Source organism: Orcinus orca, chromosome 14, assembly GCF_937001465.1.
Source record: "Orcinus orca chromosome 14, mOrcOrc1.1, whole genome shotgun sequence".
NCBI lineage: Eukaryota > Metazoa > Chordata > Mammalia > Artiodactyla > Delphinidae > Orcinus > Orcinus orca.
Window position 1 is genome coordinate 9,466,006 of NC_064572.1, and position 25,191 is coordinate 9,491,196.

Sequence of the window (25,191 nt, forward strand, 5' to 3'; positions counted from 1 at the left end):
GTATTTGCCAAGCAAATATTTTGGAAAACAGCCCAGAGAAACATATTTAAGGCTGTGATTTTAATAGCGAACTAAGGAAATGCTTTAATGCATCAGCTAAGCTCACGGATGGTGGTAATCACATCTGGTTTACCTCAAGCTATAGGAGAGGGAATGAACCTTAACCACAGAACAAACATCTTGAGGCTCAAGCCGCGTCTTTGGTGGGTAAGGATGTATGTGCGCATGCAGGGATTTTAATTGATTTTTAAACTTAAGTATTTCTATGGCTCAGCAGTCTGTAAATGCAGACTGCTCCGTCACCTGTCCTTTCTTTATGATGTAGCCTGTGAATTTCATTGCAGGAATTAGACATTTTTAGGGATAGGCAACTATTGCTGATTCCTTATTACACGACCAAGGAAAATAAGGATCCGAGCAGGGTAGTTGGACACAGAGTGGGATGTCCAAGGTGGGGACCTTCCCTTACACCACAGGGAAGCATGGGAACATGGGTCCTGGCAAGCATGGGAACTATTGACAAGTTCTTTTTTTTCTTTTTTTTTTAAATTGAAGAATAGGTGATTTACAATGTTTCAGGTATACAACACAGTGATTCAGTTATATATATATATATTTTTTTTTCAGATTCTTTTCCATTATAGGTTATTATAAGATATTGAGTAGAGTTCCCTGTGCTATACAGTAGGTCCTTGTTGTTTATCTATTTTATTTTATTTTATTTATTTTTTAACATCTTTATTGGGGTATAATTGCTTTACAATGGTGTGTTAGTTTCTGCTTTATAACAAAGAGAATCAGTTATACATATACATATGTTCCCGTATCTCTTCCCTCTTGCGTCTCCCTCCCTCCCACCCTCCCTATCCCACCCCTCCAGGCGGTCACAAAGCACCGAGCGGATCTCCCTGTGCTATGCGGCTTCTTCCCACTAGCTATCTACCTTATGTTTGGTAGTGTATATATGTCCATGCCTCTTTCTCGCTTTATATAGTAGTGTATATATGTTAATCCCAAACTCATAATTTATCCGTCCTCCCCTCCTTCCCCTTTGATAGCTATAAGTTTTTTCTCTATGTCTGTGAGTCTGTTTCTGTTTTGTAAATAAGTTCATTTGTATCATTTTTTTAGATTCCACATATAAGTGATATCACATGGTATTTGTCTTTCTCTATCTGACTTTACTTAGTATGACAGTCTCTAGGTCCATCCATGTTGCTGCAAATGGCCTTATTTCATTCTTTTTCATGGCTGAGTAATACTCCATTGTATATATGTACCACATCTTGTTTATCCATTCGTCTGTACTGATGGGTTCCTTAAGCACAGCACCCAGCACAGTGCATTTCCCACATGATATATAGACCCGAAGGGTACTTGTTGATTTCCTCAGATTAATTTTTAAATCATAGCAAGACTTCTTACTTCAGTTATCAGGCTTTTCTCGTTCTACTACTTGATGTCATTCCAGACATCGTACTGCCTCTGCCTTTAGAACTACTTTTGACAACATTTTAAAACACGAGCCACTTCAGTGTTCTTGATGCAATGACTTAACCCAAGGTGGAGCCAGTCTGCTCAAATGTGTGGCAGGTCACCGCTGACGAATAACATTTCTGAAAGTGTTGCTTTGTTAGGTGTGGTAGCCTTTCATAAGTAAAGTTGGTAGCTACAGCAGTACCTGCCTGACTAGCAGTTTAACCCAAACAGTTTCTATTCCAAATACATTTTCTATTCGGGAAAAAAAAAATTATATATATATAATTTCCTTATCACTCTGGATGTAACTAGGTGAGATGTTTTCACCAGATACTCGTTCTTATCAAAACAATTATTATTATAATATAATATATTCCCTACCCTTGGTAGGGAGCTTCAATATGTCCTCCAGTTTTAAAACTTTCAATGTTGATATTTTCCAAATTTCATAGGCAAGGGCATAGTCTTGTTTATGGGAAAATCACTAAGTAAAAAACTCCTTGCTGAGCCTGGCCCCAGAGTCTGTGACTGTGGTTTTCACCAGTGTGTGCAGGCATCTGCTCAGCATAGCAACTGAATGCATTTTTGGATCTGAGTATAGACTTTTCTAGATAAATGTTTTTAGAAAGTCATTTTAATGAGAAAATCCTTCCCAACAAAGGAAATCCTATTTTCTCTTTTAAATCACGCTTCCCGAGTTTGGTGAGCAGGACAGAAATTTGACATCAGGTCTAATTCAACACAGCTGAAAATTTCTGCCCAAACGCTCAAAAGTCTACGGGTTCTGAACATGAGGTGAGTTAAGCAAATTCTCTTTGAAATATTGTCTGACCGAGTTAGGGCTACCAAATCAGACATGTGTGAAGGGACGGTATGGAAGATTTAGGGCTCTTCCTGAGGCCGATAAAAGGCGTGTTTGTGCGGAAGGGCTGGGGCAGGCGCCTGGGACCTGCCGGCTGCCCTAGAGGCAAGGAATTATCCCAGGCGAGGCTGCTCTTGGCTGCCTCCAGAGAAAGGAACTGTTCAGAGAGGTCTTACTGTCTCTGCCAGGCTCTTCACACTTGGTGAGAGGCGGCCTTGGCTAAGGCAGGCTGAGAAACAGCATCGCTTCCTCGAGACGTGGCGAAAAAGAATTCTCCATTCCTTGCTTTGACAAATGTGTCCTGAGCATCTTTTGAGAACTAGGCAGGTGGCACTGGAGCTCCAGGGATGGCAGGACCGCATTCTGCTACCGTGTAGCTGGGGAGACAGGCAGGTATATACGTGCGGAAGAAGTTCTGTTCGTGGTGCTGGAGGAACACTCGTAGCCCAGAGTTGAGGTGGTAGGAGATTCAGGGATCCAGGAGCCTGCCTGGAGGGAAGCGAGAGGGAGCATTAGCCAGGCCGAGGAGGGAAGAAAGGCGCATTAAGAGGCCTTTTTCCTGGTACTGCTTCTTTCATTCTGGCGCAGGGGGAAAATAGTTACTCCTAGGGCTAAACGATGGAATGGATGTATAGAAAGAAAAAATAATAATTTGAATGGCTGAAAAGACTGCCTGATGGGACGAATTACTGGAGGGTTTTCAAAGCCACTTTGAAATGCCGAACAAACCTGTACTTTGTCCATTCGGTATTGCAAATCCTACAAAACTCCATTTCAGCTACGAATACCAATGACTTTGTAGTGGGTGATATTTTAATTTTCGAGTATCCGTCATGTAGTGATGTAGGGTTTTTTTTTTGTGTGCCACATTTAATTAAATAATAAAGTGAAAGCAAACGTTACCAATTTCACGCTGAGAAGAGCCGCGTGCATGAAGAGCTGCTGGATGTGGTTCAGAGAATGTTCATTGGGAATCTAGCAAGGCAATGCGAACGATGGGCAGTCAAAGCTGTCATATTCTTATTCAGAAAGAAGAAACTCACGGTCCTTCCCAAGTGACACTCCCCTGCTGTCTTCTGCTTCCAGCCTTGTGTTTCATGGGCATGGGGACCAAAGGTCCCTCGCTCATCACTGTTGTCCTGGTTACCATAATCGCCACTTCTAGGTGATGTGTATCCAAGTCGTGGAGGGACCACCTAACTGGGTGAGGGTGAGCCTTCTGGGAATCAGAGCAGACTTTGCAGAGTTCTGAGGGAGGAAAGGGAGGAGAAGAGACATCTTCAGGCGCCGTTTGCTTCTCTGATTTCTTTCTGTCATCACTTTGTAGCCCCCACATTCCCACCCTGGGCCAGCCCAACACAGATCCCTTTCTGTGTTTCCCCCCACAAGTCAGATCCAGAAGAAAGAGCTGGCTAGATGTGGGGAGACCTGCATCTTGGACCCCAACCCACCACTGTCCCCTTGTGTGACCTTCAGCAAGTCACAGGACTCTTGGAGACGCCTTCAATGTGTGTATAAGGGGGAACTCAACTAGATGGGGCTGAGGTTCCTAGCCCCCCGCCAGCTCCAATTCCCTCTGCTTCTAGGTGTGAAGGTGTTCCGGGGCGGGCTCGTGACATTCTTAGCAGCCCTGACTGAGGTGGCCCTTTGTAAATGCTGGCATTTGACTTCCTGGGAAACAGGTGGAAGCGAAAATGAGGGGCTCCACTTTCTTGCAGTTACATCCCAAGCTGGGGCCTCCAGAGCAGTGCACCTGACTTACAGGTCACTATTTTGGCTTAAAGAGAAATGCCGCTGTTTCTGAAGATCTATTGAAGGACAAGTTTTTTGAAAAGAAGTTTCCTTTCTGTTAAACAAGCAAACAAAAGCCCTTCAATAGCTCCTATTTCCCTTTTTATTTTTAACTTTCCACTCTGGCTTAGACAAATAATATGGATAAAATGAGAGAGTGGGGTAGAATTGACAGTAAAGCCCCTGCTTTCCTGCCAGGGGGTTCTCTGCAGAGTGAGCCTAAAACCCACTGGCTTAAAAGGACACACTTGAGAAAAGTGTTCTCACAGCAAGAGAGAAACCAGTGGTAACAGGCTTTATGCTTCCTGAAGAGACCTGCCATCCCGGGTGACTGTAGCACGCACGCGCACACACACACACACACACACACACACACACACACACACACTCATATTCCCAGGAGGATGCAATCATTTAAATAGGGCAGCGATTTCGTCCTTCATCCCAGGCAGTGAGTGTGCCCCCAAGGGGGGTGTGAGATCCCGAGACAGGAATTCACTCGTGTCTTACCCTTCTGCCTCTTGTGATGGAAGCATTTTGCTGTGCCGTGTCCACTAAAGAGTCATTTTCCCCAAAGCTAGAAGGAAGCAAGGTCTCATTGGTTACATGCTAAGCAAATATGGTGTTCAGAATCTGCTCCTGCACATTCGACCAGGAGCCAGGGATCTGGGGACCAGTGACCAACAGCGGTGGCCACTCATTGAAATCTCTTTCTCACACTTCTCGGCCTCATAGCCACAGTTCTCAGCTGGCTGCCCACCCTGAGACAAGTCAGACCATTAGCACTTTAGTGAACTTCAAGATCCGGTGGGTCTAGGGACTGGTGAGGGAGTACTTCCTGCTAGCATTTGCAAAGGTCCTGTCCATCCAGGCAGGCTCCTGTGTGGGGTATACCCATGTATCGTGCTGTTTTAGCTACTGTGGCTGCATAACAAATCACCCCCAACTCAGTGACTTAAAAAAAACATTTATTATAGGCATGAATCCGCGGGGAGGGCTGTCTGCCCCGTAATGTCTGAGTGTTCGCTGGATAGCTTGAAGGTGGAGCCTGGAATTGTCTGAAGGCTCAGTTCCTACCGTACGTGGCTGTTGGCTGGGTCCTTAGTTGGGGCTCTCAACCTGATGCCTACACCTGGCCTGTCCAGGTGGCTTGGGCTTCCTTGGGCTTCCTCACAACATGAAGGATGGGTTCCAGGGCAAGTGAGCTGAGAGACATATCAACTATTATGATCTAGCCTTGGAAGTCAGGCATGTCACCTCTACCGTGTTCTTTTCATCGGAGGATCCTTAAAGGCCCAGCCATGTTCAAGGGGGAGAAGTAATAAACTGTCTCTTGACAGCAGAGAGGAAAGGTTCTGAAGGCCATACCGCTGTGGCTGGACACACACTCCGTCATGCCTGGGCACAGCATGGAAATGACAATGAAGCTCTGCCCGGCCGCTCCAGGGTAGGGTTCACAGGCAGGACCTCTACAACTTTGTCCACCTGATGCTCGTGACTCTGGTCCAGTCCTGCCCTCTGTGGACAGATGGGATTTCTTTGGATGGAGTGGAATTTTTCATCAGATTGATAAAATATGTAAATCTGCCCTTCATCAGCTGTCACTTCTCAGTTTAGGTCTTAAACTAATGTCATTCCCAAGATTCCCTGTGAGAGCATTATGGTAAAGCCATAAACCACTCAAATAATACTCACCCAGGTCACACTCGGTATCCTTTCAATACAGGATCAGGATCTGTCCGTAGTGGTTTGTGCAGGAACTTGATGGGGATTCTGTAACCTGGAGGAGCAGCCCTACGAGAGAATGCCAAGCAGATCTTCTGTTACTGTCAGAGAACCTTGATCTCGCTGAGTTTGTTTCCTTACGCCTCTTTGCGCTTTTTAGTCTTTATTTTTTTATTGAGTTATAGTTGATTTACAGTGTTGTATTAGTTTCAGGTATACAGCAAAATGATTCAGTTATGGAAAATATAAAACATTATAAACATAATATAAATAAACATAAATATAAAACATATAAAACAAATATAAAACATAAAATATAAAAAAAATGGAAAATATAAAACATTTTCCATTATAGGTTATTATAAGATATTCAACAGAGTTCCCTGTGCTCTACAGTAGGTCCTTGTTGGTTATCTGTTTTATGTAGAGTAGTTTGTTAACTGCATACTCCTAATTTATCCCCCCTTCTCCTTTGGTGACCATAAGTTTGTTTTCTATGTCTTGTGCTTTTTAATCTTCAAAATTGTTTTTTAAAAATATTCAGTTGTATTTCTTCCATACTTTTCCATTATGGCTTGAGTTAGTGTTCTTAGTAACTTTTTTCTTTATTATTTTTTCAGAGATGTGGAAAATACAACAACGTATAGAAAAGAAAAGAAAAATGTGCTATAATGCTGCCCCTTCAAATAATTGTTAATATTTTAGTGCTTTGCCTGTTTGAGTATTTCCTCATCATTAAATATTCTTGTATTAAAATGGTTTTAATGGCTAAATACAAATTGAATATACCAGGACTTATTTTAACTGTCCCCTTTATCATTGGACATTTATGTTATTTCCTCTTTCTTGTACTCAATGCAATTACTTTTGCGTTACTAAAATAATAATAAATTATTATTTAACATATATGATAGACATTTTTCTATATTTATTTAAAATGATTAATAAAAATTATTTAAATTTAAATATATAAATTTTCTTTTTGATAGATTCCAGAAAGGGGAATATTGGATCATAGAGTATAAACAGTTAAAGTTTTGCTACATGGTCTTAAATTACTTTCCCGAATTCATACAATCACTATCAATTTGTACATAATTTTAAAAGGAAAATAGGCAGGGATTATATGTTTGGAGGAAGATGTAAAGACATATTTTAAATGGATTTAATTCAGCTTAGATTTCTATTTGTTTTAGCCTGAAGATAAGGATTGAATCATTTGATTCCATCGAAGAGTGTTTTACATTCCTTGGTTCCACGTTCTGTTTCTATGCTTTTTTGTCTCTTTTAAGTGTATTCTCAGTCATATATATTTTCCCACTAACACTGTATTTTTTTCCTTCGTGTATGCCTTGTGGTTTCACTGCTGTCAATCATTTTTCTCCAGATGTTCTCTTTCTTCATGTCTCATTTAGTTCATGCGTGACTGTGGCGTTACTCATTGCCCATTGTCTTAACTTCCATGTAATTTGTCTACTCCATAATTCTGCATCTTTGAATGATAATGTTACTACTTTTAGGATCAGTAAAATATATATGTATATGTGATTTTTATGTATTTGCTGTTTTCTCATCATCACTGCTATGGTCAGTTCTAAACAAACCTTCAAGTACGCTTCACATGTCTTCTTGTGTAATTGTGTCCATTTGTCTGCAAAATCTTATGTTGTTGTCACTAGAATTCTTTTGTACATACATTTTTTTGTAGCTTATTAGACTTCTTCAGTATTTACGGTAGTTATGGGTAGTTCCAATCAGCGCTGTTTTCTTCTGATGTAGTTGACCCTTTGGGATATAAACTTTAGGGCATTCTGGAGTTGGTATAGTGAATGTTAAATCACATATCTGGGTTAAATGGTTATTCTTGGACTCCAATTATAATATTATATAACTCATGGCCTCTAAGGACTTTCTAAATATCACCACACCTGGGGATTTTGTTGCTTTTGCTGGGCATTAATTGCAGTTTTTGTAGTAACTCTGCAGTTTAATCTGAATATCTATCTTAATTGTTTTTCCTATGCAAAATTCTTTTTAGTATGCCTTCTAAGACTTTCACCATTAGATGGGAAAATATTACTTTTACATTTGGTTACTTTTCAATTCTGAGCTCACTTTTTGCTGCATGTTTATTTATTATATTTTTATTGAGATATAACTGACATATAACACTGTGTAAGTTAAGGTGTACATCGTGTTGATTTGATACATTTATATATTGCAATTGATGACCACTGTAGCTTTAGCTAACACCTCTGTCACGACACATACTTATCATTTCTTTTTTGTGGTGAGAACATTAGGTTTGACATAAATACGCTACCATGTGGAAAATAGCTAGCTAGTAGGAACCTGCTGTGTAGCACAGGGAGCTCAGCTTGGTGCTCTGTGATGGCCTAGTTGGGTGGGATGGCGGGGGGAGGGAGGTCCAAGAGGGAGGGGATGTGTGTATGCGTATGGCTGATTCACTTCACTGTGTGGCAGAAACTAACACAACACTGTAAAGCAATTATACTCCAATAAAAAAAAAATCTAGTCTCTTAGCATTTTTTTTTTTTTTTTGCAGTATGCGGGCCTCTCACTGTTGTGGCCTCTCCCGTTGCGGAGCACAGGCTCCGGACGCGCAGGCTCAGTGGCCATGGCTCATGGGCCCAGCCGCTTCATGGCATGTGGGATTTTCCCGGACCGGGGCATGAACCCTTGTCCCCTGCATCGGCAGGTGGACTCTCAACCACTGCGCCACCAGGGACGCCCTCTTAGCATTTTTTAAGTATGTAATTCAGTATTGTTGACTATAATCACTCTGCTGTGCATTAGATCTCCAGAATTTATTCATCTTCTAACTGCAAGTTCATACTCTTAACATCCTTTCTCCAACTCCCCTACCCCCAGGCCCTGGCGACCACTGCTCTACTCTCTGTTTCTACAAGTTCAGTTTTTTTAGATTCCACATATAAGTGACATCATACAATATTTGTCTTTCTCTGTCTGGCTTATCTCGCCAAGCACAGTGCTGCTTTTTTCCTTTGCCTTTATTCTAAGATTCTCTCTTTTCTTTCCTTATTCTCTTGACATTGTTTATTCTTTTCTTTTAAAAATCCATGGCCCTCTAGATGCCAGGCATTACCCTGAGGCCCTGCCCACAGGGAGTTTACAATCACTTGTGAGAAACTGATGCATGTCAGAATCTGTGCTACAGGTGGAAGCACTGTTTGGGGCCTTGAAGGAACCGCTGGGGTTCAGACACAGTTGGAGGAGGGGCACAGGCAGGAAGACTCATGTGACGGAAGGCAGTGGGGTCAGTTCCAGGTTTGGTGGTACATAAGAGAACAGAGGGCACGGAATGAAGTGTGGGCCTAGCGCCAGGATGTAGGAGGGCAGGGTTCCGACTCTGCTCTGCGGTGGCTTTTCTAAATTGAAATATAGTTAATTTACAATGTTGTGTTAGTTTCAGGTGTGCAGCAAAGTGATTCAGATATATATATATATATACACACACACATATATATATTCTTTTTCAGATTATTTTCCATTATAGGTTATTATAAGACATTGAATATAGTTCCCTGTGCTCTACAGTAGGTCCTTGTTGTGTATCTATTTTATACATAGTAGTGTGTATATGTTAATCGCACACTCCTAATTTATCTCCCCCTCCCTTTCCCCTTTGGTAACCATGTTTGTTTTCTATGTCTGTGAGTCTGTTTCTGTTTCATAGATAAGTTCATGTCATATTTTAGATTCCACATATAAGTGATATCTTGTGATATTTATCTTTCTCTGTCTGACTTACTTCACTTCGTGTGATCATCTCTAGGTCCATGCATGTAGCTGCAAACGGCATTATTTCATTCTTTTTTATGGCTGAGTAATATTCCATTGTATATATGTACCACATCCTCTTTATCCATTCCTCTGTGGATGGACATTTAGGTTGCTTCCATGTCTTGGCTATTGTGAATGGTGCTGCTGTGAACATTGGGGTGTGTGTTTCTTTTCGAATTAGAGTTTTCTATATGTACCCAGGAGTGGGATTGCTGGATCATACAGTAACTCTATTTTTAGTTTTTAAAGGAACCTCTATACTGTTCTCCATGTGGTGGTTTTGTACAGGAAAGTGACATAAAGAGGGCTCTCTGCTGGTTCATGTGTAGAATACAAGTATGAAGGGGAAACACTTGAGAAGGAGGGAGCTCCCAGACTTGGCTACTCATTCATGGAACAAATGAATGCCATGTGCCTACCATGTGTCTGACACTGTGCCAGGAGCTCTGGACCCAGCAGCTAGCAAGACATCATTGCCTGGGCTCTTCCGGGGCTTGACATTCATTCTTCCTGCTTTTATGGGGCTTACACTCTGGTGAGGGAGAGGGAAAATCAATACCTACGCCGGCAGTGGCAGCAGCTGTACATATAACACACGCCTCGTGGCATTTAAAGTCTCCTCAATATTCTAGCTTTCAGGGACTGTGACAGCATGCGAACAACGTTCAGTGTCCTGTTAGATTCCTGTACCCCTAGAGGAACATCTCTTTGTTCTCACAGGTCAGCTCAGTTGCTCTCATGACTTGCCCAGTCCCTCTTTGGTTAGCATTCCTATTTTAGTGTGAGTTTGCCCATGGATGCGGCTTGAAGACCCAGGCTTCCCCTTTGATAAATCCACTTTAGGGGTTGATGTACTGGAAATAGGTCTTTGAAATGACCGGATGAGGGAGGTCAACTGTGGAGCTATGTAGACACAGCTGATCATTCGGTAATAACCTGAAATTGTCATTCTCAAGAATGACCTCCAGGGGAGACAGAGGTTCCGGCATGATTCTAATGGGCTGCAGGAGCTGGTGCAGCTCTGTAGGGGAGTCTTCCCTTTGTGGACCATTGGATAAATCACAGATGTGTTCACAGCCCTGAAAAACTCTGTAGTTTATGAGTGATCTTTTTCTTTTTTTCTGGCCAGGAATCTTACGTCCTTTCGGCAGAACTTGGAGAAAAATGTGAAGCCATTGGCAAGAAATTATTATACTTAGAAGATCAACTTCACACTGCGATCCACAGTCACGATGAAGATCTCATTCATATCCTTTTTTTTTTCCTGCAGATTAAGCACCTGTTAGGTTACTTTGTAAGAGAAAGTCTTAAAAATTATACCGTTTCCCCATGCCTCAGCAGATGCAAACAAATAGATACTCCTGGTATTCAGAGTTCAACACACCTCAGATCCCTGAGATTATTCAGTATGCGATGTTTCTCTCTAGTTTTTGGTAAGTCAGCATTTTTGATTATTAAACCTGACGGCTAAAAATTAGCAGTGCAGTTCAGACAAGCACACGACGAGGCCAAAGAAAAATGGAGTTTCAGGGGCTGTGAAGCTGGATTTGTGGGGCTCAGGTGGTTATGGGTCTGCCTGCCTCAGTGTTCCAGGGCCCTTCTGAATACTGAGAAACCCAAATCCATCTTTGGTTTTCTTTTCCATACAATTCTGCCGTATAACGGGCAGGAGAGTGTCACAAGTAACAGGACTTTGGATCACTCCTTTGTACAAGATTCAGTGCATTTCCTGTCACATCTGCAAATAACCTTTATCAAAACCGGTTGCCAGTGACCGAGATGCACAAGAATCTCCTGGCTTAGGTGTGCAAGCCGGTGGAGCACTGAATCACATGTAGATATGTGTGTGCGTTCCGTGTGTCCCTGCCTAGTTCTTTCGAGGGTAGATGGGTGGGTGCAAGACGTATGAAGGCATATACAGCCCCATTCTGTATCTTTTCGGTTACTTAATCGTAAGCTGACACTCCTCTAGATGAAAGTACTTCTCTATTCATTCATCCTTTCTGTTCAGTAGTGTGACTTTTATTAGAGGTATTTGTGAGAAATGTAGCTATTTTGGACTTTGCTTCTCGTCGCTGTCTTACTCTTTAGAATCCTCGTTCTTACCATGCTTTATCGGGAGTCTGTGTGTGTGTGTGTGAATGTATGTGTATGTTTAAGGAGCTTTGGATGGTCAAGGATTAATCTTAATCACAAGTATTCAGATGCACGGTTTAATGACAGATTCAATGTTGCGTTTCCTTCCTCCTTACAAACTTCAATCTTTTGCCTTGCTTGTTAAACTTAGCAGGAGATTTTTTCAACTTAATCCGTGATTATTTTCACATGGCTCAAGGTGGATTTTTTAAAGCAGACGTTCTGTTTTTGGTAACTCCCTGCCCCTTACAAACTGGTGTTTAAGCTCTTATTAAAAAGTTGGCCGAAGAAACAGTAGAAGCATTTTTGTTCTGCACTTTTGTTTATTCCACGTCCATGGATCATGCAGAATTGAGCAGTTGTAAGGTGGCACGACCTCCAGCAGATGGGCAGGTAACCGGCTGTGAGTACCTGGGAGCAAAGCCCTACAGACGGCCAGTGCATACAGAGCGGTTCCTGGCTGCAGTCTAGCAGGTGGGCTTGTTCCTCAGTGGGAAATCCCTCCAGCTTGTGGTGGGCTCAGGTAGCAGTTCTGAGAGCTGCAGTCAGGGTCTGTGTTAGTCTCTTGTTTAGAAATTTTCCAGAAGGTTAGTTTGATTCTAGGGAATGGGGTTTTCTCCTGAACAGGGTTGGGTGGTAGGGAAGAGGCTGAGAAGAGACAGAGCTGTGTATAAATAAGATACTTTTAGCACAGGGTAATCAGCTCGGTACTTTGTGACCACCTAGAGGGGTGGGATAGGGAGGGAGGGAGACGCAAGAGGGAAGAGATATGGGGATATATGTATATGTATAAATGATTCACTTTGTTATAAAGCAGAAACTAACACACCATTGTAAAGCAATTATACTCCAATAAAGATGTTTTAAAAAAATGCTTTTGGTTTTCCCACAGCCAGTCCAAGCCAGATTCAGGAGCGGTGGGAATCACAGAGAGTGGATAAAGCCTCTTGAAGCATCTGTAAAGTCAGATAATAACATGTACCTCTAGGTTTTCATTTGGGCTAAATGAGGTTATATGCAGAAAATATGTTTAAACATAGTTCTTATACGTGGTAAAGTGTTTGGTTTTAGGTAGAAAACCATTCTCAGTGTCTGTCACAAGCTCAGACATCCCGTTTGTAGATGAGGTTTCAAGGTAAGTTGATTCAATCATTTTGTAATAAATCCTTGAAAGAATTAATTGGTAACTACACAGTGACTTATATGGTCATTTAATTCTAATAAAACTGCCGTAGACAGGGATTATTCTTCCTACTTGATAGTTGAGAAAACTGAGGCTTGGAGATTGCGTGGCTGGTCCAAGGTCATTTCTGATGAGGGGGCAGAAGCATCCGGCCACAAGCCCCATGGTCCTTCACGGCCAATCAGGAGGCAGCTATGCCTGTAAGGAGCTGGACAGGCCTGTTCTGTGGAACATACAGTTACTATAAAAATATTAAGCTATAACAAAAGTTGTTTAGTGAAGTTACGTTTATTGAGAATTTTGCTGATCCTTGCTGAGATAAGTGAGGATCTAGAGGGGACATGTCAAACCAGGGTTGGGAAGCACTGCTTTAGGTACTGAAATCATTCCCCCAGCAAAAATAGCCTCTACACCACAATATGGATTTCGACCCAGACTTTCCCCTGAAACCGTGGCTTCGTTCTGTGTCACGGATGGACAGTAAATACACAGAAGGTATCTTTGAGTTCTAACAAAGCAGCACTTAGTTTCAAGTGGAACTCGGCGCCTAAGTTAGAAAGACATGTTTACAAGACTCTGCGGAGGCTTCTTACACAAACCAAAGCCCTCGTTTCCAATGAGAACTTATCTAGAGATTCCAAGAGGCCGCTGAAATCCTCTGGCCACACTCCGACTGGTTTGTGTTTCCATTCTTGATCAAAGAGACAAAGCTGAGTGCAGTTGAAAGAAACAGCTTGCCGTCAGCAACAGGAAAGAATTTCCCAGCAAGTGTAATATTTTTGTCTGATTCCATTAAGGGCTCCGCCAGGGCCTCCTGTTCAAAAGCTGCGGAGTGAACGTGATTCCTGTGCGTCCACATCAGTGTCTGTGTCCAGAAGCTTCAAGCCTTGGACACTCCAGATGTTCATTCCCCGAGTGGAAGGCACGGAGCTTTGCAGAAACTGTTTCGTGTGATAAGGCCCTGGTAGTGTGGCATCAGCAGAGGGTGGACCAGTCGCCAGCAGTGGGGTTGAGTTTCCCAACAGATCCTCTGGGTATCCTGACTTAACATCAAGGCCACGGGCAACTGGCTGGGAGTCTCTCGCTTTTATGAAGAAGACACTGGATTGACAGATCGGAAGAGGGGGAGAAGACAGGCCGTGTCTCTTCATCATCCTGACAGGCTCACTGAATTACAAGTAGCCAGATAACACCCCCAGCCCGTCAGCCACCTGGGGGCGAGCATGTGAGAAGCGTCTGCACCATTAATTGGAAGAGCTGGCGTCGCAGAGGTGACTCACGCCTGGTGTCTGAGGCGAGGATGGGAGGTGTGACTTCACTGCCACTCAAGCCGGGATTTTCAGGGGCATTAGTCTGACTCTCTAGTATAATTTCAGTCATTTGGGATCCTAATTAGCAGTTGGGTGTTGAAAAACATTTTGAGTGTATGGAATGGTTCCTCCCTGTTTATAATGCTTGAACTGAAAACCATCTAGGTTAAGTGGATTTTTTTAGCAGGGAGTTTTTCCTTTCTCTTTCAGCTTCTACTACATACTTTCAAAAGGAAAGAAGGACACCTAGGATCTGGACTCTGGGCAGAGGCTGCTCGCCTCTGAGTCGTAGATGAGACAGGGACAGACTCATTCTGTTTGTGTTTCTATTTGCATTCACATCCAGGAAGCTCTCCTGGAATTCCATTCTTTCTGTTTATTTGGAACACGTGGTGCCTAATCGATTAGTTTTGGTGGCGCTTGATGGCATGCAAATACTCTAAATGCATGCAGGCACTTGCACAAACACCACATCCCCTTAGGAGCCCTTGCCTGGTTCAGCTTTCAAATGTGCAGCTGCAACAGACAAAGGGAAGGGGAGTTTGAGGGGCTTGCTCTGCCTCCTTGGAAATGCTGTCTGCTTCTAGGGCTAAAGAGCTGCGAGAGGGATTGTGACCATCACGGAGCTCCACAGTTTCACAGATGAGAAAACTGAGACCCTAAGAGGCTGCTGTTTGAACACTGCGTACCCTGGGCTGATACGCCTATGGCGGGCGGTGCTCTTCCCTTTGGCTCCCACCAAAGGGAGTGGGATGGCAAGAGCAGGACTTGGAGCCTCACAGGGGGGAGAGGAGGGAGCCCAGGAGAGGGTGTGGGCACCGGGCTCGCGCTGCTGGCTTAGCCCTAGGTGGGCACCACGGGGAGGGCCCCTGTGCAAGCAGGTCGCATGTAGGCGGGGTTTTCCTCTTTGCTCTTCAACAACTGTGTCCTTCACCTTTGGCTTTGGGAGTGAAAGAAAATTCCCAGGACTGAGGAATCACTGCTGATATGAAGAAATAATTTAGCAAATGAGTAGCTGTTGCAAAGGACATACTGTTGTTTCTTTTGGAAGCAAACTAGTTCAGGGCAGGTGAACTGAAGAACCTACTTTTGACCCAGCTACTAAAATGATCGCTTGGCATCTCAACTGGCAGTAAATCACTCAGTTGTTTCTATACATAAACAAAAGACCCCTTTTAGAGAATTTGAGGATCTTTGCACATGGCTGCCCTAAAAGACAGTATTGTGTAACCACTGCAAGACATCTGTGAAACATGCCTTGCTGTCTTATTCCTTGCTCGTTGCAAACACGGTCTGCACAATTTTACTATCAAGAGTATGATCTTATTTGCAAAGCAGAAATAGAGACACAGACGTAGAGAACAAACGTATGGCTACCAAGGTGGCAAAGGGACGAGGGGTGGAATGAACTGGGAGATTGGGATTGACATATATACACCATAGACACTATGTATCAGATAGATAACTAGTAAGAACCTACTGTATAGCACAGGGAACTCAAGGCTCTGTGGTGACCTAAATGGGAAGGAAACCCAAGAAAGTGGGGATATATGTATGGCTGATGCACTTTGCTGTACAGCAGAAACTAACACAACATTGTAAAGCAACTATACTCCAATAAAAATTAATTTTTAAAAAAGAGATAAAAAAAGAAGTAATGTTCTTGCCTAATTCAGGTGTAGTCTATCCCAAGGTGGTCTTGGGTTCAAAGGTGTTTTTAAAGATGTTGGCATGTTAATCCTTGTGCCACTGTTGTAATTAATGTGCAATTTTCTTAGGTGCCACAGATGTTTGGTGGCATATCTGTTACAGAGGAATGATACACATACTTAGCTAGAGAGGTTTCTAGGGCGCAGGCGTTCGAAGAATCATTTAACTCTTTTGAGACCTATTCTCGCACTTAGATGGAGTGAGCACCTCTTATACACATAATTTCCAGTACTGGAGTTTTACTTTATTTCCTCAGCACTTGGACAAAAATCAATGAGCTTATTGGAGGAGCAATCAGAAAATCCAACTCTAGTAGTCTTAAGATTTTGGTTAGGGGCTTCCCTGGTGGTGCAGTGGTTGAGAGTCCGCCTGCCGATGCGGGGGACGCGGGTTCGTGCCCCGGTCCGGGAAGATCCCACATGCGGCGGAGCGGCTGGGCCCGTGAGCCATGGCCGCTGAGCCTGCGCGTCCGGAGCCTATGCTCCACAACGGGAGAGGCCACAACAGTGAGAGGCCCGCGTACCACAAAAAAAAAAAAAAAAAAAAAAGATTTTGGTTAGATGTATCCAGTGGGTTAGTTTATCTTTCTATAAATCAGTGAGAAAATGTTGCAAAAATGTTTGTAAAGATATCTTTTTCAGTATAACCTCCAAGTGCACATCTGCAGCCTGGACCTCTCTCTGAACCTCAGACTCACGTCTGTTTCCTCCTCAGCATCTCCACTTGGCTGACAAATAGGCTTTCCCAACTTCACGTGTCCAAACTCCAGTTCCTCCCACTCCCACCCCCCAAAACCCTGACTCATTCCCAGTCTTCTCCTTATTGATCAATTGCAAGTCTATTTTTCCAGTTCACTGCTTAGATAAAAATCTGGGAGTCATTCTTGCTGCCTTTTCCTTCCTTTACATCTCACCTCCAGTCCGTCACATATGCCATTGGCACCATCTTTAAAACATCCAGAATCTGACCATCTCTCACCACCTCCACTGCCACCACCTGGTTATGGCCCGAATTATTGCAAAATCCTCCTCTTGTCTCCAGGCTTCTGCCCTCGCATCCTTTAATCTACTAACGATTAAAGCAGCCAGGGAGATCACGTCTCTCCCCGGCTCCAAACCCTGCCATGGCCCCATCTCACGATCTATCCGCATGCCCTTGTGTGTTTATTTTCTTCTCACTCAGTGGCACATAAGCCCCATGATGGCAGTGGCTTTGTTCACTCCCCTACTTCCCATGTCTAGAACATTTCTTAGCACACAGTAGGAGCTGTGAAATGTTTGAGTATTTGATTGAATGAAGGAAAGAGTGAGGATCTCTATCTATGTGATTGTTTTCCCAACTGCTAGATGGGAAAATGTTTCCAGTGTTTTTTCTTTTTTTTTTTTAACTTTTTAAAATTGCTGAATCAGAATAATAGATTAAATTAAGCCTATCCTAATATTTAAGAGTTGTGATAAAAAGATACTTCTCTTAAGATATTTCTAAATTATTTTCACTAAATGCTTATTCCGCTTTTTTATTTTTAAAATTTTAATTTATCTTTTTATGAAGTATAGTTTATTTACAATGTGTTAGTTTCAGGTGTACAGCAAAGTGATTCATATATATAGTCAGATATTTATTCGTATATATATATTCAGATATATATTCATAGGTATATATATTCAGATATATATATATATATACATTCTTTTTCAGATTCTTTTCCCATGTAGGTTATTACAAGATATTGAGTATAGTTCCCTGTGCTATACAGTAGGTCCTTGCTGATAATCTATTTTATATATAGTGGTGTATATATGTTACTCCCAAATTCCTAATTTATCTCTCCCCCACACCCTTCCCCTTTGGTAACCATAAGTTTGTTTTCTATGTCTGTGAGTCTATTTCTGGTTTGTAAATAAGTTCATCTGTATCATTTTTTTTAGATTCAACATGTAAGTGATATCATATGATATTTGTGTTTCTCTGTCTGACTTACTTCACTTAGTATGATCATCTCTAGGTCCATCCACGTTGCTGCAAATGGCATTACTTCGTTCTTTTTTTGTGGCTGAGTAATATTCCATTGTATATATGCACCACATCGTCTTTATCCATTCCTCTGTGGATGGACATTTAGGTTCCTTTCATGTCTTGGCTATTGTGAAAGGTGCTGCTGTGAACATTGGGATGCATGTATCTTTTTGAACAAACACATTGATTGAACTCTGAAAGGATGCATGTCCATTGTGAATATTACAGAAGTATGAAAAAAAAAAGGCTCCATCCCCCTCCCAGTACCAATGTCTAGGAGAAGTCCACCCCTGTGTCCTCCTAAGGTGCTTTTCCAGCTAGACATGGCTTGTCTCTACTGTCCTCTTTGTTTTTGCAAAATTAGGATCATTCCATACACATTGTTCTACAACTTGCTTCTCCCCCCCTTACTCCACATTTTATCCTGGACTCTCTTTCATATAAGCACATTCAAAATGTTTTGGAACTCCCATGTAGTATGGAATCATACAAGCAGGTTGGTTAGAGGGAAGTATTTCGTAAATAAAACATGATTTTAATCATTTTGATGATTATTACCCCATAGGTTCTAAAGGAGGTTCCCAGGATTTCTGAGGTCTGGCCCTACTTAGACAGAACAACCTCTGCTATTTTAGTAAATAAACCTTAAATCTCATCTCACAAAAGGCACTATACTCTCACAAGGAAAAAATATTTCTTTTAACCCTAGCCCTGTGAAGACGGTATGGGAATCTGCATTTTATGAGTGAGACAATGAAAGCATTCTATGGTTTGCCAGGTTGCAGAGCTGGTGGTCACATCCTCAAATCCCTCTGCTTGTCACTCCTCCCTGTGTCCCTGGAGACTGTTGTCTGTTGTCTGAGGGGCTGATGTGTTATATAACTTAGTCTTTTTCTTTTGTGGCTTCTCTCACTCTCTTTTTAAAAACGTTTTCAGTGTGTTCTGCCAGTGCTAGAAATTTTACGAGTTCTTTAAGAAGCAGTTCAGTCTGGTTCAGTTTCTCTCTCTAAAAACCTTGGTCGTCATTCAGCATATTACAAAGCGGGACCTGTAGTCCCAGGCTGCATATCAAAGGTAATGAAGTCTCGGGAGTGTGTCGAGATTCATAAACTGCTTAAGCTCCACGCTTATTCTTTATAAATGTAGCATAACTTTGTGATTCCTTTGCAGCTTGTTCTGTCTGGGACCACTTACGCTCTCGCTTATATAAAGTCATATGTGTTTTCACTAAAGATTAGTAGAGCTGTTCAGAGAAATGCAGGAAAATGAAGTCTTTTAAAAAAGAAAAAAGAAAACACAAGTATTGGGTTCTTGCCCCACCTCTTGCCCATCTCCTCAACCCCATCCTCATTCCCCTCCAGTTCACGTGCAAGGAGTGAAGCATCACAGGAGGTGTATGTAAATTACATGAATGATGAAGTCTGGTGGGGATTCAAGAGGATGAAAAGCTGCCAGAGGCTTGTCGGGGTGGCTCAGCATTTTTGCTTTGGTGAGGTTCATTTGCATAATTCCCAGGATCCTTTGGAGTTCCTTATTTAAACGGGAAAAAAGAAAGCTTTCCATAGTCATAACCTAAAGGTATCTCTTTCTCTTGACATTGCATTGACATTGTACTTAAGGAAAACCACATTGTAGTAGGTGTGGGCAGTCTGTGAGTGGGAAGATTTCTGCAAACTACTTTTCCCAAAGCTTTCTGTTTTCTCCACATCTGATCTCGTAATATTTAAGTGGTCAGACCTCTTGTGATGATAACAGCATCTAAGTGGTGTGAACATATTTCTGTGTTTCCTCTTAGTTCCTGTTAGGTGAAGTTAAATTAGTTTGCTTATTAAGTTAAAAGAATTCAATCCATCACTCATCCTGTATTTATCTTAGGATTGTTCTGGTACAAAAGGGAAAGAACAGAGGGGCCTGACTGTGGACAGACAGGAAAATCACTGCTGGTTAAATGTTCCCCAGCTTACACCCCTAGAAGAGAGCTCATCTTTTAAGAGAATGGCGGGCGTATTATTTATTCCATATAATTATTCACTGAGTTCTCTATGATTGTTTTATTTATATGAGAAACAACTTTACAGGTTATGAAACTAAAAACCCAACCATTTAAAGAAAAACCAACCAACCAACCCAGAAAAGGCAAGCTCCCTGCACTCCGTCAAATCTCCAGGCCCCGAATGGCTATTTTACGAGCACCTGGGAGTATAATGACACGTGACAGCAGATTAGACCCTAACGGGGTTTAGAAGTCACTGTTTCATGTGAAAACTGAGGTTCAAAGTGATTTGCACAAGGTGACAAGGCTGGCGGATGACCCATAGGGACTGTAGCTCATCGCTCGGAGTCTGGTTGTATGGTGGCCCCCAGTCCTGGAGCTCTGAGTTCCAGCCTTCTGCCCTTTCCACTGTCAGAGCATTTGGATGTGACAGTTGCCCTCCCCCAGCCTGGGGCTGAGCAGGGATACAGTCACACTGACCATATTCCGTGGAGCGTCCCAGTTTGCCATCTGTCTCCGTCTAAGAGCTGACTCTTCCTTTTCCTTTTGGAAACCTTACTTGAGATAGTGAATGACCTCAGGCCTCATAGAAATTGCAACTGCTCTTAAAAGAAGCGTAGCATTGGTATTAATATTTAATGCCTACACTTTGGAGGAACTTGAAACCGCAGTTAGAGGGGAGTGCCCATCTGCTTCCAGCAGGCATGTGGCTCTTACCAGATCCCCGAGAGGCTGCAGAGGGCCGCCTGTCACCTTCGCCTGTGTTCCTTAACAACGTGCGCACAGTCTCTCAAGAGGGAGCTCCAGATGGTGAAGGAAACTCTGCAGGCCATGATCCTGCAGCTCCAACCAGCAAAGGAGGCGGGAGAGAGGGAGGCTGCAGCTTCCTGTGGGACAGCTGGTGTCCGGGAAGCACCGGCCTGAGGCGTCACAGGATGGGGGAAGGAGGGTGAGTGACTGCGTCATCACCATGGGTGCTGCGGGACCTCTCCCACCTCCTCTGCATAACCAATGTGCCCGAAACAATTACGGAGATGGATATCGCCCAGCAGAAGAGTGGTCCGCTCTCCCGATCCTGAGATCAGGGGGTCTGCAGATTGGAATAGGCAGGGGGAGTGAACTGCCGATTTCCTTATAAATGTTGGTCCGAGGCACCTTTACTGTCATTAACAGGAACATCTTGCACAGGACTTGAAAAATCTTTCCATTTCAGCCCCCATTAGACAGAAGTTGGGGTGATTTCTGCTAGAAAGACGTCTCTTTTCCTGTACCATCTTGCTTTCTGATGCAATTAAAATATCTCCTGATTTAAAAACTTATAAAAAAGAAGCCATACATGTCTCTCTTATCATACCCATTACACCTTCCTACAGGCACATGATATAAGGGAGCTAATTAACCCCAGAATCTGGAATTAACAGCTTTTCACCTTAATTTCCCCTGTGATTCTCTATAATCTCACAAGAATTAAGATGAAAAATTCCAAACGATATATATTTTTTAAAGAGACAGACTATCACGTGTAGCCCTCTGTTTGTCCTGTCTGGCACTGCCTGTCTCTCCAGGATGTGTCCCTGATGTTTCATCAGGACATTCTGAAATTCACCCACAACGAAAGCAGGAAGGGAGTGAGGGGCATGAATTGGTCAGGGGACGTGTTTAAACGTTTAATCCTCTCCTATTTTCCCTTGAACCTGTTTCACTTAGTGTCAGGCAGGACTTGGATGTAGAAACCTTCAATGCAGAAGAGTATTCAGTGAGGCAGTGCCGTACTCAGTTCATCAGTGCTGTACTCAGTTCATCAGTGCAGTACTCAGTGAGGCAGTGCTGTACTCAGTTAATCAGTGCTGTACCCAGTGAATCAGTGTAGTACTCAGTTAATCAGTGCTGTACTCAGTGAATCAGTGTTGTACTCAGTGAATCAGTGCTGTACTCAGTGAGGCAGTGCTGTACTCAGTTCATCAGTGCTGTACTCAATCAGTGCTGTACTCAGTGAGGCAGTGCTGTGCTCAGTGAATCAGTGTTGTACTCAGTTAATCAGTGCTGTACTCAGTGAATCAGTGCTGTACTCAGTGAATCAGTGCTGTACTCAGTGAGGCGGTGCTATACTCAGTTCATCAGTGCTGTACTCAGCAGCGTGAGGCACTGCAGGCCCTTCCCTGCTGAGGCAGCCGTAAAACAGGCTGAGCTCACCAGGCAGCGCTCCTCAAGGTGAGCTGAGGAAGGCAGCCTTGAGAGATGCTCCACAGTCGTACGGCTCTCCTTTGGCGTGAGTCCATTTGAGAAGTGTGCCATGCCATCACCCGCTTGGAGACCACGGTGCAATGAGCATATCAGCCTGTGATAATGCTTGGAATGAGGAAACCCTCTTGTTTTTGTCTAACCCCGAACTCCCACGTTTAATGGATCATAGGGTTTTTAAAATTTAAATTCTATTCATATTCCATCAGTCTAGTGCTGTGCAGCACTGCATTCTCCAGGAGCGTCGTGATCCAAACGCTGATTTACATCACTTATGTATGCATTAGAGATGAAACTCAAAACTTTTGCAGTGTTGAGTTAATAATGACTTGCCGCAGTTTGTAAGTGTAATTGACTAACTGGTCTTTTTGTGCTTCTGTCTCATTGATACAGGAGTGAGATGCTCCTGCCTCCATCAGGACCCATGGACACTGGACAATCTTTGTCATTTCCTGAAGTCATGCTGCCGTTTCCGGAAGGCAGCTGGTGCTTTGCTCAGCCTTCCGTGCTGTGCTGTGCTTCCGTCAGGAGATGGCCCTGCTTAAGCCAGCAAGTGGCCATAGTCCAGAGAACAAAGCAAAAGCACAACATTGTGAATTTTCTGATTGTATTTCCTGCAATTTTCTGTTGAGCATTTAAAAATATATACTATACATATTTTAATAATAGGTATAATTAGTTTGTTCCAGGAATGCTTGGTTTTGCAATGCTGGAGCAAATTCCTGAATTATTTATCATGTCTAAAAAATAATTATGTACTAGTCACATGGCACATGGAATTCTTGAATCCTTGAATTAATTCCAGTGAAGCAAAACTTGGAAAGAGTCAGGATTGTCTCTAATGAATCCCTACTTGGAGAAGTGTCATTTTAAAAAGCCCCACAAGGCATCTTAACAGTCACTAACCCAAGTGTTTTGTATTTACTCAGACACCATCATGAATAATTCTGTGAGGTTATGATGTATTTGAAAACTCTGGAAGCTAATGACTGTCTGAGTGTGCCCCAAATAAGGGTTCTCCGGTGGCCCCAGTGGGCAACATGTCCATCTCCTTGTTGAGATGCCAGATCAAGGCAGGTGAATGACGCTACAGCTCATCTGTGGTCTGTGCTGGTGTCAGAGGCAACCAGGAAGCCTGTACAAGGCCAGGGTGATTCCTCTGGCCACATGACCTTCTCAGGACAAGCCCCTCTTCTGCCACTGTGACCCCAGAAGACCCAGGACTGTGTATCCCAAATCATTATATAGGGCAGTTTCTATCAGGGCAACATAAGAAGAGATCAGGGCTTGAACATAAAAGCCACAAAGCAATAGCAATAAAAATCCAAGCTTTTATGGAGACAGTGAAGACCACAAGCACAAGTGCAGGTGGAAAATGCTGCCTTTGGGTCTGATTTCACTGTGGCACCATGCGAGAGAATCCACGATAGATTACATGGTCCTCCACGCTGAGATGCTAGCATCCAAATGCCACCCATTTATCTTCCACCAGCCCGAGCATGTTCTCAGTCAGTGACACTCCCGGTTCCTTGCAACTTCCTGAAATTTCAACATCAAAATGATCTTCCTCAAATCAGGTGAGCATGTATATCAGTGGTCCCCAACCTTTCAGGCACCAGGGACCGGCTTTGTGGAAGACAACTTTTCCACAGCCTGGAGGTGGGGGAATGGTTCGGGTGGCGATGTGAGTGCTGGGGCGCGGCAGATGAAGCCTCGCTCACTCACCTGCCGCTCCCCTCCTGCTGTGCGGCCCAGCTCCTAATAGGCCGTGGACCAGTCCCGGTCCACTGCCCAGGGGTTGGGGATCTCTGATGGGTATCGTATTGGACACTTAGCTTTCTGTGCAGTAAGGCTGGTTTCCCCACCCCAGGAGCACAGAAGGGCTCACATGTGTGTGCTGGGACTGTCCCAAGACGTTTATAATCATTATCATCTGACTTCTTATTCCGACCTTATGGGGTAGGTGTTTGCACGTGATGAACTCGAGCCTTAGGAGACCAATGAACTTTCCCCATGGCACGGAGCTGCTGAGCGGGGGGCCAGCAGCAGCCATTAGAGACAGGTAGACTGCTCTTAACTGTGCTCTTCCTAAAGTGCCTTTAATGTCTTTCTGGGACTGTGACCCAAGGAGCTTATTTGTTCCCTTAAGAACTCATGGTCACCGTGGGAGTCCTGACTGGAGAATCAGAGAAACTGAGCCTGGGGAAACCCTGGCTTCCCACACCCCCAGGTGAGCCCTGCTGCTCTGTGACCATGAAGTCTAGGCTCAGACAGCCTTCAACAGACCTACCACCCACCGCTGTCCTAACCAACCATTCATTCCCCATCCACCTCAAAAGCCATGCCAGGAACAACCACTTACTGCCTAACAACAGGCAGATTTTCTTGAAAACCCCCATCTAATCGGTATTTTTCAGAAAACAGTCAAGATAGCAACATTGCACTCATTGTTTAATGCCTTCTTGAGAAATGATTGCTCTTATTTTGAATACCCTCACCTTACTTAATCTTTGAATTTTGTCATGTAATTTATTACTTCATGAAACTTACTTTTCATATGTGAAATTAAAACTGTTATCCAAGCCATGGTGCACCTTTAACATTTTTTTATCTTCTGGAGTGTGGATGACAGAAAAATGTATCAGTTTTCCTCATCTCATCTTTCTGTTACAGGATGATTCATTGTATGGTTACATTGCACCAAATGTTTCTAATAAATCAATGCTTTGAAGTTGTGTATGTGTTTACTTTCAGATATTAACCAGTCAGAAAATGATGGAATTTTCTATTCCAGACCCTTTGAGGAAATTGAAAATAACATTACCCCTAAGTGGGGAACAGGACAGGGTGCCCACTAACACTAGTGGAAATATTTTACTGGAGATACTGGCTAATTCAGTTATGCAAGAAAAATAAATGA

At 43.1% G+C, this 25,191-nt stretch overlaps 1 protein-coding gene across 2 annotated transcripts in view; it reads left to right on the forward strand.

Moving 5' to 3' along the window:
* DISC1 (DISC1 scaffold protein) overlaps window positions 1–24,996 on the forward strand; it is a 352,385-nt gene extending 327,389 nt beyond the window's left edge. The window contains exons 12-14 of one of the 2 annotated variants that reach the window (XM_004281592.3): window positions 10,812–10,929; window positions 20,815–20,979; window positions 22,665–24,996. In XM_004281592.3, the coding sequence (XP_004281640.2) occupies window positions 10,812–10,929; window positions 20,815–20,954 (258 nt within the window). In that variant the 3' untranslated portion in view covers window positions 20,955–20,979; window positions 22,665–24,996. Of the gene's footprint in view, window positions 1–10,811; window positions 12,536–20,814; window positions 20,980–22,664 lie in introns of those variants that run through there. The other variant, XM_049696800.1, reaches the window with a different exon arrangement.
* The last annotated feature ends 195 nt before the right edge of the window (window positions 24,997–25,191 follow it).